This window comes from Apteryx mantelli, chromosome 1 (assembly GCF_036417845.1).
Source record: "Apteryx mantelli isolate bAptMan1 chromosome 1, bAptMan1.hap1, whole genome shotgun sequence".
NCBI classification, from domain to species: Eukaryota; Metazoa; Chordata; class Aves; order Apterygiformes; family Apterygidae; genus Apteryx; species Apteryx mantelli.
This window is the reverse complement of record NC_089978.1, coordinates 73,729,491-73,745,853: the sequence shown is the minus strand read 5'-3', so window position 1 is coordinate 73,745,853 and position 16,363 is coordinate 73,729,491. Positions and strand designations below refer to the sequence as shown.

The window sequence follows — 16,363 nt, the reverse complement described above, 5'->3', positions numbered from 1 at the left end:
CCTTAGTCAAATAAGACACATAAGTACTTTTTTTCCAATAAATTTAGCAATTTAATGTCTGGAAGAGGAGTAAGAAACATAGGACACGGCAGCTTTGTAGAGCATAATCTGACCCTCCCTGTTTCATTACAAGGTGACAACATCGTGAAAGGTCAGGTGATGGGATAATAAAAGATGATCTTGTTCTCCTAAGACGCTTGGAAGTTAGAAATCAAGAGGCACTTTTCAGAAGAAACATAAAGAGTTGCTGTATTAGGAGACCCTGAACCCTCCTTTTGGTCACTGGTTAAATTAGCAGTTTCTGAGGAACTAAGTATTAGAACACACATCACAGAGTGGAGGACAAGGCATATTGTTAAGGCTAGCTTCTCACTCAAGTGGGATACTCAATATTTTCTTCTTTTTTTTCATATTTTTTTGGTCAAAAAGTTTCACATGGTATAATTTCAACTTTTCCTTTTGTGGAAAAATTCAGAGTAGAAATGGGGTAATGGCATGAAAGAATGTAATAACTATTTTTCTTATCTACTTTTTCCTTGCTGTTACCAAGAAAAAAGAAAAAATCCCCCACACAAAAGTAGCAATACCAGGTCAGGTCACAAGTCCATCTACTCTAGAACCCTATCTTTACTAGAGGTTATAGCTTCTCTGTGAAAAGGGGCAAAAAAAGATCTAATGTGCCTCAAAAACAAAGTAGAGCCTTGATTTTTGAAGATAAGGTGAAACCAATTCGAAAATTGCAGTAGATGGCCTTGTTTCATTCATCTCTAAAAGGAGTCAGTGTCACCACTGGCCCTTTGCTCACTTTAGCACACAGTCTCTTGCACTGGGCAAGAATTGCATACTCAGATGTGTGCTACACTGTATTTGATTTAAGTCTTTGTACTCTGTTCACAATCCTTCTTATTGTTTTCAATGTCCTAGTTACGTTCCATAAAGAGCTTTTGAGCTTTGCTCAGGCATAAGTTTTGATAAAAGACACTTGCAACGAGAAGAGCCAAGATGAGACTTTCCACAAAACCAGCCTGAAAACTTTTCTTGGAACAATGTTCTTGTCCTTGGGCAGGATTTTTGTATGCAAGTGGGAGATAATGCAGACTGAAGAGATCTCTTTCAAATGTTTTACTAATTTTCATTAGGTTCATATGAGTTCTCTGGGTCCCTCAGTGGAGGATTTTAATCATATTGTGCCTTCTCTGCTACAGTGATCGCAATGCTAATCTCTGTAATTGCACATATGGGAACCCACTTTTCAAACTGTAAACAACTGACACTGAGTTTATAAAGAACATTTTTCCAGGGGGAACACATTGGTGGAGTCAGAGAACTATCTTAAGTCAAAAACTAAAAAGAATCTGATTGTAATGAGAAATAAGCTATTCTCAGTTTCTTCCTCCTCTTCTCTAGAATGCACATGAATGCACATGTTATATATGAATAACATTTTGTGAGGTAGAAAATCTTGTCCCGTTCTTCTTACAGGAATCAGATCCGTTGCATCTAAGAAAGAACTTAAGGAAGAAACTGAATTTCAACATCTGCAGCAGTGGATCAACAGGCCTCATAAAATCTGTATACAAGATTAGCATGAGTAAAAATATGGACTCAGAAGAAAAAAGTCTAATAAAATATTTGTGTTTCTGTATGTCTTAAAATCTGATGCACTGCCAAGATCCCTAAAAGCTTATGAAACCATAGTTTTTTCCATTGGCTCTCCATTTTGAACATTACTTTGCTTAGTATCTCCAAAATGCTCTTACTGTCCAGAGCTCATCCACTCTAGCATTTCCCAGGGCCATGACTTGTGCATCCAGCCCCATCTCTTGGGCTGGACTGAGCTTGACTCCTCCAAGCACGTCACACAAGGATGGCAGCAAAGACCATCTGCAGAACCAGACTCAGTCGTCCAGATAAAGACTCTCTCTTGAAAAAGAAACAAAAAACAAAAAACCCACATATTTTAAAAGAAAATGCTCGAGCAATTCCTAAGGGTCTTCAAACTTGATAAATGTCAAGAACTCTGAGATAACAGTGTAATCATGTTGTAATTCTGTATAATGGCATTGTTGTTAACATTATTCATACAGGGGTGCTATTGACTTGTAATTCCTTCAAAATTCCTTCAGAAAAAAGATCTTTTATAGTCTGTATTACTGAAATCCTTGTGCCTTTTACCACTACATGGATTGTAGATGATTTCATAGGAGCTATTAATGCCTAGAGTGACAGAATGCTACAGTGCCTGACTAAATTTAGAGAAGAAAAAAAGAGAAAAGCAGACCTATAATTACAGTTCCTGCAAAGAGAAAATGCAGGCACCATGCCAATTCTTGCATTAACTGGCCCAAACCTATTAAGACATTTCTTCTACCTCAATTAATTTACATTGCAGTACTAGTAATGGCATAACTCCCACACTCTTGATCTCAAGGTGCAAACCATTAATGCTACAATACTGTAATATACAATCTCCTATATATCTTGCAAACATAAGAAATGCATATTTTAGAAAATTTACATAGCAGCTGAAGCTGGGATAACGTGCTTATTAGGTTTGCAATGTTCTCACGTTTCTTCTAATATACTACAAATAGGGTCACAGAAAGACTCTCTTCTTAATCTATGAGACAAGAATATAATCTTTTTGCAAGCTAATGATTTTTTGCTCAGTAGTAACAACATTACAATGTATGTGGTAACCTCTCTAACTTTTTTGTATTACTCTATCTAATCTCTGTAGGTTTGTAAGAATTATTATATTTTTATTTGCCCATTGCTCATCTCTTCTTCCAGTTTGAAATACAATCTGCTTTAGCATTTCACAATCCACCCTGTTTATTACAGAAGAGTTAGGGGAGCTCAAACTGAAGATGAAGTTGTATTGAAGTGATTGTGTAACGATATAATCTTTGGAAATTTAGATATATATCACAGCAAATTTAGGACATGCCAGATTTCAGGATTGTGGTATGATGCTGAGTTTTCTTATTAAGATTCTTATTGCTGAAATATAACTTATCACAGAAATCTTCTGGAAACACCAAGAAAACGTTAAATGTTTTGTGCAAAAATTAAAGATTTAGCTATTCAAGACTTCATCAATGCTCAGGCTGCTGTTATGGCCCTGCATCTGTACAACCTTAGTGAAGAGATACAATATGATCCTCACTGGAGTTCCTTTGTATTTAATAAACCTTAGTTCCCTAAGACCTGCCCTTCCAACAGATTATGCAAGATCCAAGTTTGATTCTTTTTCACTCCCACCATTTACAGTATTTCTCAGGGATCCCTAACCTCAGTGTCCAAGAGACCTCTTGATCACTCTGTAAAGCACTTGGAAGGAGGAGGAGACAGGGTTGTGAAAAATACTATTCCTTCTCCTTTTTTTTCTTTATATAGCCAATTAATCAATAAACCTAGTAACCACAAATAAGGGACCTCCTCATGTCTAAATACAAAATGGCTAGAGATTGCATATATCTTTTCACTGATACTTTGTTCCCTCAGTATTTTTACCACACCTTCTTGAGACCCATCAGGCAGATCTGTGAGATTACTACTTTTAATAAAATTAAATTTCAGAAAAGGTGATTGAAATAACACAAGTCTACATTTACAACTACAAAATAAAGTACATGCTACAGACATTTTATTCACATAAGTATTTGTATGTTGTCGTCATGACTGTTGGCAGTGAAGACTAAGGGAAAGAAGAGAAAAAAGAACAAGAAAATTGTAGTTTATGCACATTATTAGCCATATATGCTCCAGGATCCTACTTCTTTCTTTAAGGCAATGGTAAGTGATATTGCTGCCCAGGGACCAGAGATGGTCTGCAACTTCACTTGGTTTACAGTCAAGGGAAATTTTTTCCATATTACTATTTCACAGCATTAAGATAAGTATTAATGTATGATTCATCAAAGGCATTTTACTGGCCTGCCTAGCACTCCACCAGGAAAAGATTTCTCACTCAGGCTTCGAGTGTTCAGAAAGTTTTGACAAATTATGGAAAAGGCTTGACCTTAACTCTTTATGACTAATCAGAAGTGAACTACTCTACTTTAATTCTGAATGAGAGCCTCTCCTCTGGGATTTACTGACTTTTTTTTTTCTTTTTCCCCCTCATTTAACACCTTAGTTAATTCATCTGAACATTTTAAAGAATCACTTTTTAGAGAACACCTATTCATCGTTATTCATCACTAAGCCATTTCATTACTGTCTCAAGAGCACTAAAACTTCGAAATCCTGTATCTCCTGGCAGGGTCTTTTTGAACATTCATTTTGGAATATCTGCAGTATACCTTAAATCAGTTAGAGGAGTGTCTTAGTAATATTTTAATCAATTTAAGGAAACTTTTAAATGTGGCCTAGAATTACAAGGAGAAGCTAATCCCAGGGATGACTCTGCAAACTGTGGCAGAATTGCATTAATGTAGAATTCTGTCTCCACAGATTAAGAAGTAGAAATTATTAAGATGTTATGACCTAGAAATAGAAAGAAATGAGAACATGGGTGTCTTATTTATAGACAGGTAAACATGTTGGTTGGTGGTGTTGGTTTTACTACTAATTTAACCTTCACCCAGATATACTGGTTTGCTTAGAATACAGCATTTCCATGCCACAAAGTCAGTGTGTATTTGCACGATAACTTATTGTTCTGAATGGAGTTTCAGGAGCATGAGAAAGCTTGGTGAAGACACCACCCCCGCTTTTTCCTGCTCTTCCTTCAGGCTTTCTGTGGTCTTTCATTTGTTTTTGGTGTGTTGTTTAGCTCTCTACCATCAGTACCTCCACTACTAGGTAATGGAGACAAGCAGCATTTGTCTCAACTCAGTCTGCACTATAGAAAACATGCAGTGGCTTACCTGTCTAACAGCGTAAAGGAGACAGCCATAGCAGTATATCATCACCACTACAGGAACGACCAAGCAGAATATGAAGAGACAGATGACGTAGGATGTGGACTTGGCCGACTCAGAGGACCAGCGTACTGAACAGTTGATACCCGCACCTTCTATCCCGTAATTGCTCCATCTGATAAGAGGTGGCACAGTCCAGATCAGGGAGTAAATCCACGAACCACCAACTGCCAGCAAGGCTTTCCGATAGTCAGCGCTGCGTTTGTTGCACAGGGTGAGAGTGCTGTATCGCTCATAGGACAGGACAGCCAAGGAGATCAGGGACACAATGCCTGCAACCAACCAAGCAATGTAAATGTTTACTTTCATTATTTTACCTGGCATTGGTTTCAAACCCTGAGAAACTAGACCCTTTTCTGGTTATTACATTATATGAGGCAACAATGAAAACTATTTCTGTTATTCTCCACATTTAAATCCATGCTGGACCCTGTTGCTCTGTCCAGCACATCAATTTTTGTTTAACTCGTATTTAGCTTACTGGAAGACTTTCATACTTGAGAGCTATTTCTCTTCTAGGCAGGTTTTCAAAGTTAGCTGTTTTAATGTTACACAGGGGAAATCCATTTTTCACATGAACTAATAAATTGCTGAAAGATTTCCTCACTAAGAAACATTCAGTCTTGGAATTTCATGAGCCTTTTCCAGTATTGCATTGACTTTTAGACAAGCAAGATTGGAAGCCCAAAAATGAAGGAAATTTTTGCACTGCTGTTCCATCAGCCAGATATATCTTCAGTTCTGACCATATTTACAGGACAACAACAGACAGCTCTTGGCATGAATTTGATATGGCAAGTCACAATTTTATTTACATATATATCATATAATCTGGCAAGTACTGATTTAGCATTGAAGCCTAGGCACCGGCAACCACCTGTATCCTCCAGCAGAAGATTTTTAAATCTGGGCTGTAGGACATTTCAAATCTCTTTTCCAAGGTTTGAGGACCCCACCCTCTTTACACCTCCTTTGTGGATTTGCATCACTGGTTCTTAGTCTTGACTTAGTGTTTTACAGCTATTTTTCAGGTTTTCCCTCTCCTTACAGCTAATCCTTGGCCACACAACACTGGATACCACTTCCTGGGACTTATTGCAGAAGGTACTTTTTACAAGAAATTTAAGATCTTCTCTAATGGGGTCCAGACTCTTCCCTTTGGTCCTGTAAGATGAAAAATCCAAATGGATCTACACCAATTTGCTCTTTTCAGGAAAATTTCTTCTTGATCCTTGCTAATACTAACAGCCAAGCATGCAATAGTATGAGACCTATCCTGCCAAATTCTCCGTTTCTGAGTGAGTGGTTCCTACTACCTGCAAATCCGAAAACAAAATACCTGATCTTCAGGGGAATCCACAGCTGTAATCCATTTTTTCCGCTTTGGACTATCAGTTTCTCCTGGAGTTCCTTCCTATGTGTGGGATGGAGATGAGTCACAGACTCACCAGAGGATAGCGCTGGTCCATCCCGTCCCTGGCCAAAACACCCTTCCCCCACCATACATACCCCATAAGCAGTGGAAGATCCTCCACCGACACACAATTTCAATTCTCCTTCCCCTGAAATTCAGGCACTAATTTCCTGGGGAGCTGAACACAGGCACAACCGCTCCTGCCATTCTGACAGCAATTTGCAGCCACTTTGTGCAGAGCTGGTGTTGGTAAAAGACCCTGTGGGAGTGCAAGCACTGCTTGCAGAAGCAGAATCCCTTACGTCTCAGGGAAAGAGAAGAGGAAAAGGCAAGAGGGAGTGAGAAAAAGACAAGTTTTGATGAAGAAAACATGCCTTCTATTGCAAGAGCCCCTAAATTCTTTTCTGTATATAACTGGGAAGTCAGATCTACGAGGTGGGTACACTTACGGCTGTAAAATGATGCAGGTCCACTGAGTTCATTTGAATTACACAGTTTAAGAGTCCAGCTTTAAACCTATTTAAGGCTAGACTATCTACTTTAGAGGCAGTGGAGACTTTGTGTGTGATCATTTCTTATGTAATGTGATTTCCCACATAACATATGACTGCCCAGCTCTTGAAAGCCTTTGGCCATAATTCCTGCATTAAACTCATATGTTGAGCCAGAAGAAAAAAATACTGGGTTCTGAATTACAGACTCAGGAACAAAGAATCTACCTAAAGAATCTACTCTAACTATCAGAAACATTTAGCTCATATGGTAAAATCCAGATCTTATATTTGGAACATAGGCCCCAGTAAGATGACCTAGATCTGTTTATGCATTTCAGATTAGACCATCATGGACTAATATGAAGTAATCTTGGAAACCAGAAATCTCTCCCCTCCCAGCTGAGTGCTCTACAGCTAGGTTATATTATTCTTGCTTTATCTCTGCTGGTAACTGAGGGCACAAGGAACCTGTTTTTAACAAGCAGAAAATATGTATTTTTGCCAAAAGTATTTTACAGTGTTGTGGGTACAGAGTTGCCTAGAAAATCCACATAGGGTGCTCAGACTTCCCTAGCTCAGGATCCTGCTTCCTGAATGGAGGCTGGCCTCAGGTAAAGTCTGGCTGCCCACTCTGCTGCTTGTCCCTATGGCTGCACTATTATCCGGTAGCTTCTCATGATTTGTATTGTCATGATTTACAGTATTCTTTTTCATTCCCTCACATTTTTATCTACTAGCTAATAGAAAAAAGAATGTTCAGCTTTTTTTCATGCTGCTATTTATGATGAATGCCTTTATGGCACTAGCGGATCTGGAGGTAGTCACAGGCCATGAATACAGGGCTGCTTGCTTTGAGCCGAAGAAAACTTCTGTCTTTAACTTACATAGAAATAATACTCAGTTATTAAATTAGGACCATGGCATTGTCAGCCAAGAATTAATCAAGTATTAGCAATCAGACAAAAACACAAAAACCCTCAGGCGTTTTCCTTTAAATTATAGCAAATAATTTTTCTTCTCTACACAGAGGAAGATTGCAGACTCTTAATTACCCATCACGGCAAGAGCCATTTCATCTTTACTCACCTTTTATTATTGAGTTCCACTGACAAGACACATATTACATTATTCTCTGGAGGACAAGAACTGTGATATATAGAATCCCAAACCAGAGGAGTTCCCCCCTCCCCCCCAAAATATATATATCAATATTTATCTTTTTTATTTTTGTCACAGTAAGACTTAAGGCTTGTTCTATACCTGAACTTTTTAACACCACTGAAATTAATACCAGGCTACATTGACTTCTAGTGCTTTTCAAAACAAGTGGAAAAGAGGAAAGCACTAAAGGGGCAGTTCATAAAAGATACTAAAAGTTAAAAGAATACAATGAATTTCATGCAAAATATATTAAACTAGGATATGATAGCTATTTAGGAAAATTACACATACTTCGAAAGAATGAAACTGGTGCTTTGGAAGGCAGAATAGGGTGAAATTAAGAAGCAAAAATAGAAGAAAAATAAAACAGATAATTCTTTCCAACAGTGAAATTCATTAAAATGAAATGGTTGGGAGTAATAAAAGCACCTATTTAGCCGGGTGGGGGAGAAAGAGACACAACAGAGGCTACAACATCCATCTCCCCATCTATTTTACGTGACCTCACGTGGGGTACACACAAAGTTACATGTGCTGTGACCCTCTGTGCCCTGACACTGCAGCTCCAGCCAACCTTGCTGATGAAGGACCTTTCATCCTAACATAGAAGTCAAGACTGAACAAAACTAACATAAGATACACATCAAGAAATAACCCTATTCCAACATTGTGGCAGATTATGAGCCCTGATAACTCTCTGCAGTTTCTGTTTGCTAAGAATATCCTCAGTCTTTCAACTTAAGAAAGAAAATTTTCCAGTCTGATTCTTTTATCAGTCCCATAGCTGAACCCTGGGAAGTTACCACTATGATGTGATCAACTATAGCAGATACAGGCGTAATTTGTTGGACAGAACCAACATAATTTCTTAACAAAGGCAAAAATGGGTTTTGATATACAGTATCTAGTTTGACACTGGGTGGAAGTAAAAAAACATAAACCAGATACAAAACAGATATTGAATGAGCTGTCAGGAGAAAATAGGAGCTCACTGCTGAATACCAGGAGTTAAGGACAGTTTACTGCAGCACTTCCCTGGACCATACTGCTAATTCCTGCGTAGGGACTGTGTTCCTGCAGCACAAGATTTTCCTGCAAGCTTATTCCCTGTCTAGGCAAGGAAAGAGTGGGCAGGAGCCCATTGCTGGTGAAAGTGCATGAAAAGCACCATGTGCCTAAACCAACTCTTATGCTTCAGCAGCGCTCCTGAGAATTTTTAGGTTTAGTCCTGAGGACGGGCTTCCATACATTTTTTTTTTCTTTGTCCTGAAAAGTTTCTGACGGTAAATGAACACATTTCAGTAGTTTCTCAGGAAGTCAGTGAATACTCTGTGGACTGTGAAATGATCTGGTAATCCTACTTAGATAAAGTAGTAAAAAGCTTCTTATTTTTCTTTGTGCCTCCTACCTTTGCATATCAAGAGTTTTCTTAATGTCAAATGCATTTAACTGTTGTGGCCTTTGTCAGAAACCCCAGTCATCTGGTGTTCTGTTCCACATCATATCTGTTGTAGTCATGTGAGTTACTGAGAATCTCAGCTTTAAGAAAAAAATTAAATAAATAAATAAATACTTCAGAATCGTGGTTGATGAAAAAGACTCCACAGTCTTAATAGCCAGAAAACAAATTTAAAAAAATCATGAAAGTTATAAAAAGAAGAAAATAATTATAATTTTAAAGCTAATTACAATGCTTTAGCCTAACATTTAATTCTTATTTTACAGTAACATTTGCAACTGGCTAGACTGCATATATGAATTTCAAATGAGTAATGTTTTCTAAATTACAACAAAATTTAGTTCAGGAATTCTACATCTAATTTTAATCTGTCTCCAAGAAATATTCAGGGGCTTGAGCTGGTACCAGGCCATGTAACTCTACAGAAGTCAAAGGCAGTAAGAAACTTAATTTTCTCCCCCAACATTTCAAGCATAAACAGGCACAAAGCTGGCTTTCTCTCTAAACAGCACTGAAAGATGACACAAAAACCCTTTGTAAATTGCATTAGAGGAACGAATTGTTCTTTAAAAATTAGCGGTGGAAATAAGTGACTTAGAGACAAGCTGGGTCTGAGACATGAGACTCTTCTACACAGCAATGAATTGCAGTGAGTAGATTGCAAGAAATTCAATTTCAAGTCATAAACCAGGACAGACATCCATTTATAGCATTACCATCTGAGACATTATCTACTATTTACTTTTATTAAAAAATCTGTACATTTCTTCATGAAAGCACAGCACAGGGAGCATTGCACTAGATGGAAGACACAACAAATCACTGAGCTTTGTTCCTCTGAGCCCCAATTAAGAGCATTACATTTTCATATTACTTTTTGCTGTTTTACACTGCTCACTGTGATGCAGTAATTGGAAACAGGTTGCCAGTGGCCTGAGGGTTATGAAAAACTGAGAATTCCAGAGATTCAGCCTGTACTGGGTGTTTTGACTGATAACTTATGTACGTTTGCCCTCCTAAAGTTTCTTGGTCATTATCCCACACCACGATTAGGCTCCTGGATGATGAAGGTTGCATGACATAATGCATATCCTACACTGTATTCTTGTTTTCAATAACCAATAGCAATGAAAATAAGCCACAGATAAGCTCTGGCAGACTGGGCTTGGAGGAATGCAATACCACCTTCTTCCACAGGAAATTAATGGATCAAAAGTCAGTGCAAGCTCTTAAAAAAGAGAAAGGTGATTTTATTGCACAAAAAACTCCATGCAAGTTCATTTTACCCACTCACGCTCATTCTCTCTTGGCTTTCATTCATTCACATTCTCATGCCCACAAACTCACAAGCACAAAGGTGCTTGTGTTCAAGAGGTCTGGCCAAGACCACTTTTTTGCAACGGGGAGAACAAGGGACACTAGCTATCAAGTCCTCATTATACCTCTTGGGCTGTTCTTCTCCTTGTCAACAAATTGTTTTTTGGAGAGAGCTTTTATACCCTTTCAGGTCCACAGTTAAGTGGTCTTTTGCTTGAGAATCTTGCCCACATCAGCCTCTATACATCTCAGGCAAGGTTGCTGCTCACTGTTTCTTTTTCCTTGTTTGGAAGGTATGCCTGGAATATACTCACCTTTATGCGTACTGTCTCTTCCCACAGTGAGCTAACAGGGAAAGAAATGGCAAATGAGATGTGTGGTACCCTTCCCTTGTTGCCATCCTCCTAATGTTAGGGTGCAGGGGCCTCTGCTGTTTAGTCATTTGTGCTGTGGTCTTATCAGCGCAATGTCCTTTGGGCTTCACAGAATCAATGTTTACCTTGATTTGATAACTGGGAACTCTTTATCTATACAGGCCATCCTTTGAACTCTTGTTCTGCTGTTTCTTCTGGTGTTTACATGTTTCCAGTTGTGTATCATTCATAGTAATGTTGATAATTCCCTTACAAGTCTCTACACTTCTGAACGCCAATATAGTCCACAGCCAGACCAAATTCAATTGCTGAAACTGAGGCAGGGATGAGACTCAGCCATGCGGCAGACACGAGGCAAGGGAGCAGCAGTCTGCCCCAGCTCTCTGGCCTTTGCCAAGCTGCTGCTGAGACCCAAGCCATGATGGAGCCAGCTTTGCACTGCTGGGTACCTATAAGACTGTTTTCCAGAATCAGCCACCGAGGGCCAATTACAAAAGCAGGAAGGAAATAAAGTGGATAGGAAGTGCCAGAGTTCCCAAGCACCATCTACAAATCCTCTCCTAACTGCAGCAGGACCTGCCAGACGCAGAGGTTGATGCTTCCCACCCCAAGCACTGCACAAGCCCAGAGACACTCTGCACTGACTGCGTTATTTCCCACCTGAACCGTGTGAGGGTCACCGCCCTGGCCTGCTCGCGCGTGTCTTCTGGGTTTGCGTGCTCAGGGTCTGCTGCCACATGCTCCGAGAGAGCTCAGTGCAGCAGCAAACAACAGCAGCTCTGGCTACTTTCATTCAAAAGTGTTTCTGAAGGAGAAGAAAGTGGGGAGCCTTCATATATTTATGAGGGTCCGTGTGTGTGTGTGTGTGTGTGTGTGTGTGTGTGTGTAATATATGTTATTATAAAGCACCTTTTCCATAATATCCTGGTAAGGAGAATACATGCACAGGAAATGGAAGAGGAGCTAACAGCTTGGACCAGCAGCTGGCAAGCCGGGACTCATGGAAAGCCACTCCTGCCACCCTTCCTTTCCAAACCAGGGCACTGTGCAATGGAGAACAGTGAATTCAGAGAAACAGCAAGCAAGAAAGAGCACAGTACTGCAAGGACATTTGCATGTCTGATCTCTGCTTAGAAATGCCATGTTGGTAATTTTCCAATAACAGTGATAACAAACAGTATGTAGTTTTATCTATTCTAACATAGGGGAGAGCAGTGGATGTTGTCTACCTAGACTTCAGCAAGGCTTTTGACACTGTCTCCCATAGCATCCTCATAGGGAAGCTCAGGAAGTGTGGGTTAGATGAGTGGACAGTGAGGTGGATTGAGAACTGGCTGAATAGCAGAGCTCAGAGAGTTGTGATCAGTGGCACAGAGTCTAGCTGGAGGCCTGTAGCTAGCGGTGTCCCCCAGGGGTCAGTACTGGGTCCGGTCTTGTTCAACTTCTTCATCAATGACCTGGATGAAGGCACAGAGTGCACCCTCAGCAAGTCTGCTGATGATACAAAACTGGGAGGAGTGGCTGATACGCCAGAGGGCTGTGCTGCCATTCAGAGAGACCTGGACAGGCTGGAGAGGTGGGCAGAGAGGAACCTCATGAAGTTCAACAAAGGCAAGTGCAGGGTATCTGCACCTGGGGAGGAATAACCCCATGCACCAGGGCAGGTTGAGGGTTGACCTGCTGGAGAGCAGCTCTGCTGAGAAGGACCTGGGAGTGCTGGTGGACACCAAGTTAGGCATGAGGCAGCAATGTGCCCTTGTGGCCAAGAAGGCCAATGGTATCCTGGGGTGCATTAGGAAGAGTGTTGCCAGCAGGCTGAGGGAGGTGATTCTCCCCCTCTACTCAGCCCTGGTGAGGCCACATCTGGAGTACTGCATCCAGTTCTGGGCTCCCCAGTACAAGAGGGATGTGGCACTACTGGAGCAAGTCCAGCGAAGGGCCACAAAGATGATTAGGGGACTGGAGCATCTCTCTTATGAGGAAAGGCTGTGAGAGCTGGGCCTGTTTAGCTTGGAGAAGAGAAGACTGAGAGGAGATCTTATTAACGTGTACAAGTATCTGAAGGGAGGGTGTCGAGAGGATGGGACCAGACTCTTTTCAGTGGTGCCGAGCAACAGGACGCGAGGCAATGGGCACAAACTGAAACACAGACAATTCCATCTGAACATGAGGAGAAACTTCTTCACTGTGAGGGTGACAGAGCACTGGAACAGGTTGCCCAGAGAGGTTGTGGAGTCTCCTTCTCTGGAGATATTCAAAACGCGCCTGGATGCAATCCTGTGCAATGTGCTCTAGGTGACCCTGCTTGAGCAGGGGGGTTGGACTAGATGATCTCCAGAGGTCCCTTCCAACCTCAGCGATTCTGTGATTCTGTGATTCTGTAACATAGCTACGTTCCCTCAGTGCCTGTGGTTTCAACTACTAAATGTGCTGCTCCATCAGCTGGAGAATATGATGAGATGCTCTGTGGCACTATGAGATGAAGAAATAAGTAAGTAAAAAGGAGGAAAAGGTCCTTGTGACAAAATACACCCCAAGCTGGGAATGTTGGGGTGGAGGGGAGATATTCTTATGCAATTTCTTCTGGCTGAAATCTTTCATTGGGTTTGCCCAGGTACTTAGAAGTAAACATAGAACAACAGTGGTAAGAGTGGTACCACAACAGTGGTATCAACAGAACAACAAAAGGCTCCTACTACCTCAATTTTAAGGTTTTTGGTTCAATTCCAAGTTGTGCTACGAAATGGTATTATATAAATATATTTTTCAGTTACATAAAACTAGTTTGATGAGTGACTCAGTGCTGTTTTCAAAGGAAATATCTTTCCTGAATTTAAATGAGAGCATTTCTATTAGCTTTCTATAGAAATAAAACACTCTAACTATGAAAATGAAACATAAAAAATTTAAGCAATTTAAAAGATATGACCTTTCCAAAATATTTGTACTTCTATATCTCCTTAGAAGCCTCTCATATCCTAATATCACCCCTCAGGGAATAGTCATGGAATAGAGTTTTTAGGTCTCCTGTGTTTATAAGATAGGTTTGGAAGTAGTGAGAGGAGAAAAAGCAATAAGCTCTCTTTCTAATGATAGCTTAATCTTCAGGTGAAATTTTATCAACTTTTGGCCAAAATACCTAACCTAACACCTGCTACAGAATAAGAGACTTTACAAATGTGCAAAGGGAGCAATCTGTTCTATTAGCTTTGTTCCTTGCTTTTATGCACCAGTTAAGTTAATATTAATAAGCAAAACTACTGGACTCTGCTTATCCTAAAGATTAAAGCTTTTCTTCCACACAAATACAGTCATTTCCACCACAGCAGTTACTGCCATCACAGACTTTCTCACAGGTGAGAAGGTAAGACTATTATAGTGATAAAAGTACTATTTTTCAAAAGCTGACTCACTGAGCAGAATAGGGGGGGAGCATTTGCTTACCTGGCAGCTGAGTTCTCCACAACAAATGAACATGTTTGCAAAAATCAGAAGCTACTGAGGCACAGCATAATAGGGGAAGAAAGAACAAAACTAGTTCATTGTTTAAAAAAACTGTTCTATTTTGTTTTCTAGTTCTGAGTCTTATAACTCCAGTGGTCAAGATAGGTCAAGATAAACCTGTCTCATATGCAATCTCCAGCAAAGTTTTGCAGGTTACATTTTTTCTTCTGCTGGGAGACTGGAGTTGTCACAAGTGTTAATGAGGATGTTGATCAGTCTGCAAAATCTGGGACTGGCAGCAGAGAATGAAGCAAACTTACCTAAATTAATAGAATCTCACTTTAATTTCCACAGCTGCTAGGGCTAGTGGGAAAGTGGTATCAAATGAGTAAATCTGAGAACGAAACAAGTGAGACATCAAGGATATGGAATTTCACAAAACCATTTTTAACATTTTTTCTTTTTTTTTTCAGAAGAGAACCATAAATAAAAATTCAGAAGAGAAGCAAAGGGGCCTGGAGATTGGAAAGCTGCTTATGTGGCTGCTGTTTCTTCCCCTCTGACCCCCAGTAAATTATCTACTTTTTCCTTTCCCCTCCCCAACAACAAAAAGATTTTATGGGCCAGACTCTAGCTGCTGACAGATTTTGGCAGAAGACTTCCCAGAGTTGAGATGAATAGAGTCAAAATAAGCATTGCCCTTGGTGGACAACTAACCGTTGCTAGCCCAACTAGTCCGAGGTTTACAGCTCTGTATCTACACATCAGCAACTGAGTAAGTCACAGTAAATCATTTTACAATACACTAAAATCACAATACAAGTATAACAACTTCTCATAAGTTCAGTGCTTGTAGAAGGAATATGAACTGCAGGCCTGTGCATGAATGTCTCAATAACCCACAGAAGCGGCTAAGAATGAAATCTGCTTACAAAGAATGACAGGCTCTATTTGGATATTCCTAGCAAATATTTTAATAATAAAGACAGCATAACTGATCAAAATAATCAAATATTCTTATCTTTGATAACTCTTATTCTAGCTGAATACTCACACATGTGTTAGTGATCAGATCACTATTTTTTTTCCGATTTTTAAGGCATTAAAAGCCCTTCTATTGATTTGAAATAGAGAAAGTATTTCCAACAGTCATTTGTTACACATCAGCAGTTACAGCCAGTGTTTAAATGCTTGCAGTCCACACTTTCAAAATATAGGCTACTTCAAATATCAATAATTCATTTCAAATATAAGTAAATAAACCAAAAGATATTTATCTAATGCCTGTAATTATTTGTTGTTCTTTTTCCTGTATAGCTTGCAGTTGTGAGTCCATTAGAGTAGGAAATCATTCTTTTCTCTAAAGAAAACTCTTTCCACTTGATTCTAATAGGAGAATCAGTTTAACTCTGACTTCTCTAAAAGAAATTGCTAAGAAAACACTGTTGCAACCAAGCCTGCTGCGACAAATCTGACAGCAAACATTACTGGTCCTGTTCAGTAAATCTATCTTGGTCTTTTCTCAACAATCATCTCTCCATGTCCTCCTTTTCATGATATAGCCTTCCTATTGTGTTTGTCTAGTGATACCTTCAGTACAGGCAGTATGTATTACTTTTATGGAAATAGGAAATAGTAAAGAATCATCTTTTTTTCACCTCCCCCTGCATCCTCCCCACCCCTGCTGATTTTTTTTTTAAGTGTACTTGTGCCTTAGGGGTGAGCTTAACTGTTAGCTGTGTCTTGTGATTTAACGTTCATCACCAGGTATT

At 39.7% G+C, this 16,363-nt stretch overlaps 1 protein-coding gene across 1 annotated transcript in view; it reads right to left on the bottom strand.

Annotated features, from left to right (window-relative positions):
- Window positions 1-16,363, bottom strand: part of LOC106494053 (pinopsin-like) — an 85,861-nt gene that overhangs the window by 55,409 nt on the left and 14,089 nt on the right. The window contains exon 2 of the mRNA XM_013954221.2: window positions 4,875-5,200. Coding sequence (XP_013809675.2) covers window positions 4,875-5,200 — 326 coding nt within the window. The remainder of the gene's footprint in view (window positions 1-4,874; window positions 5,201-16,363) is intronic.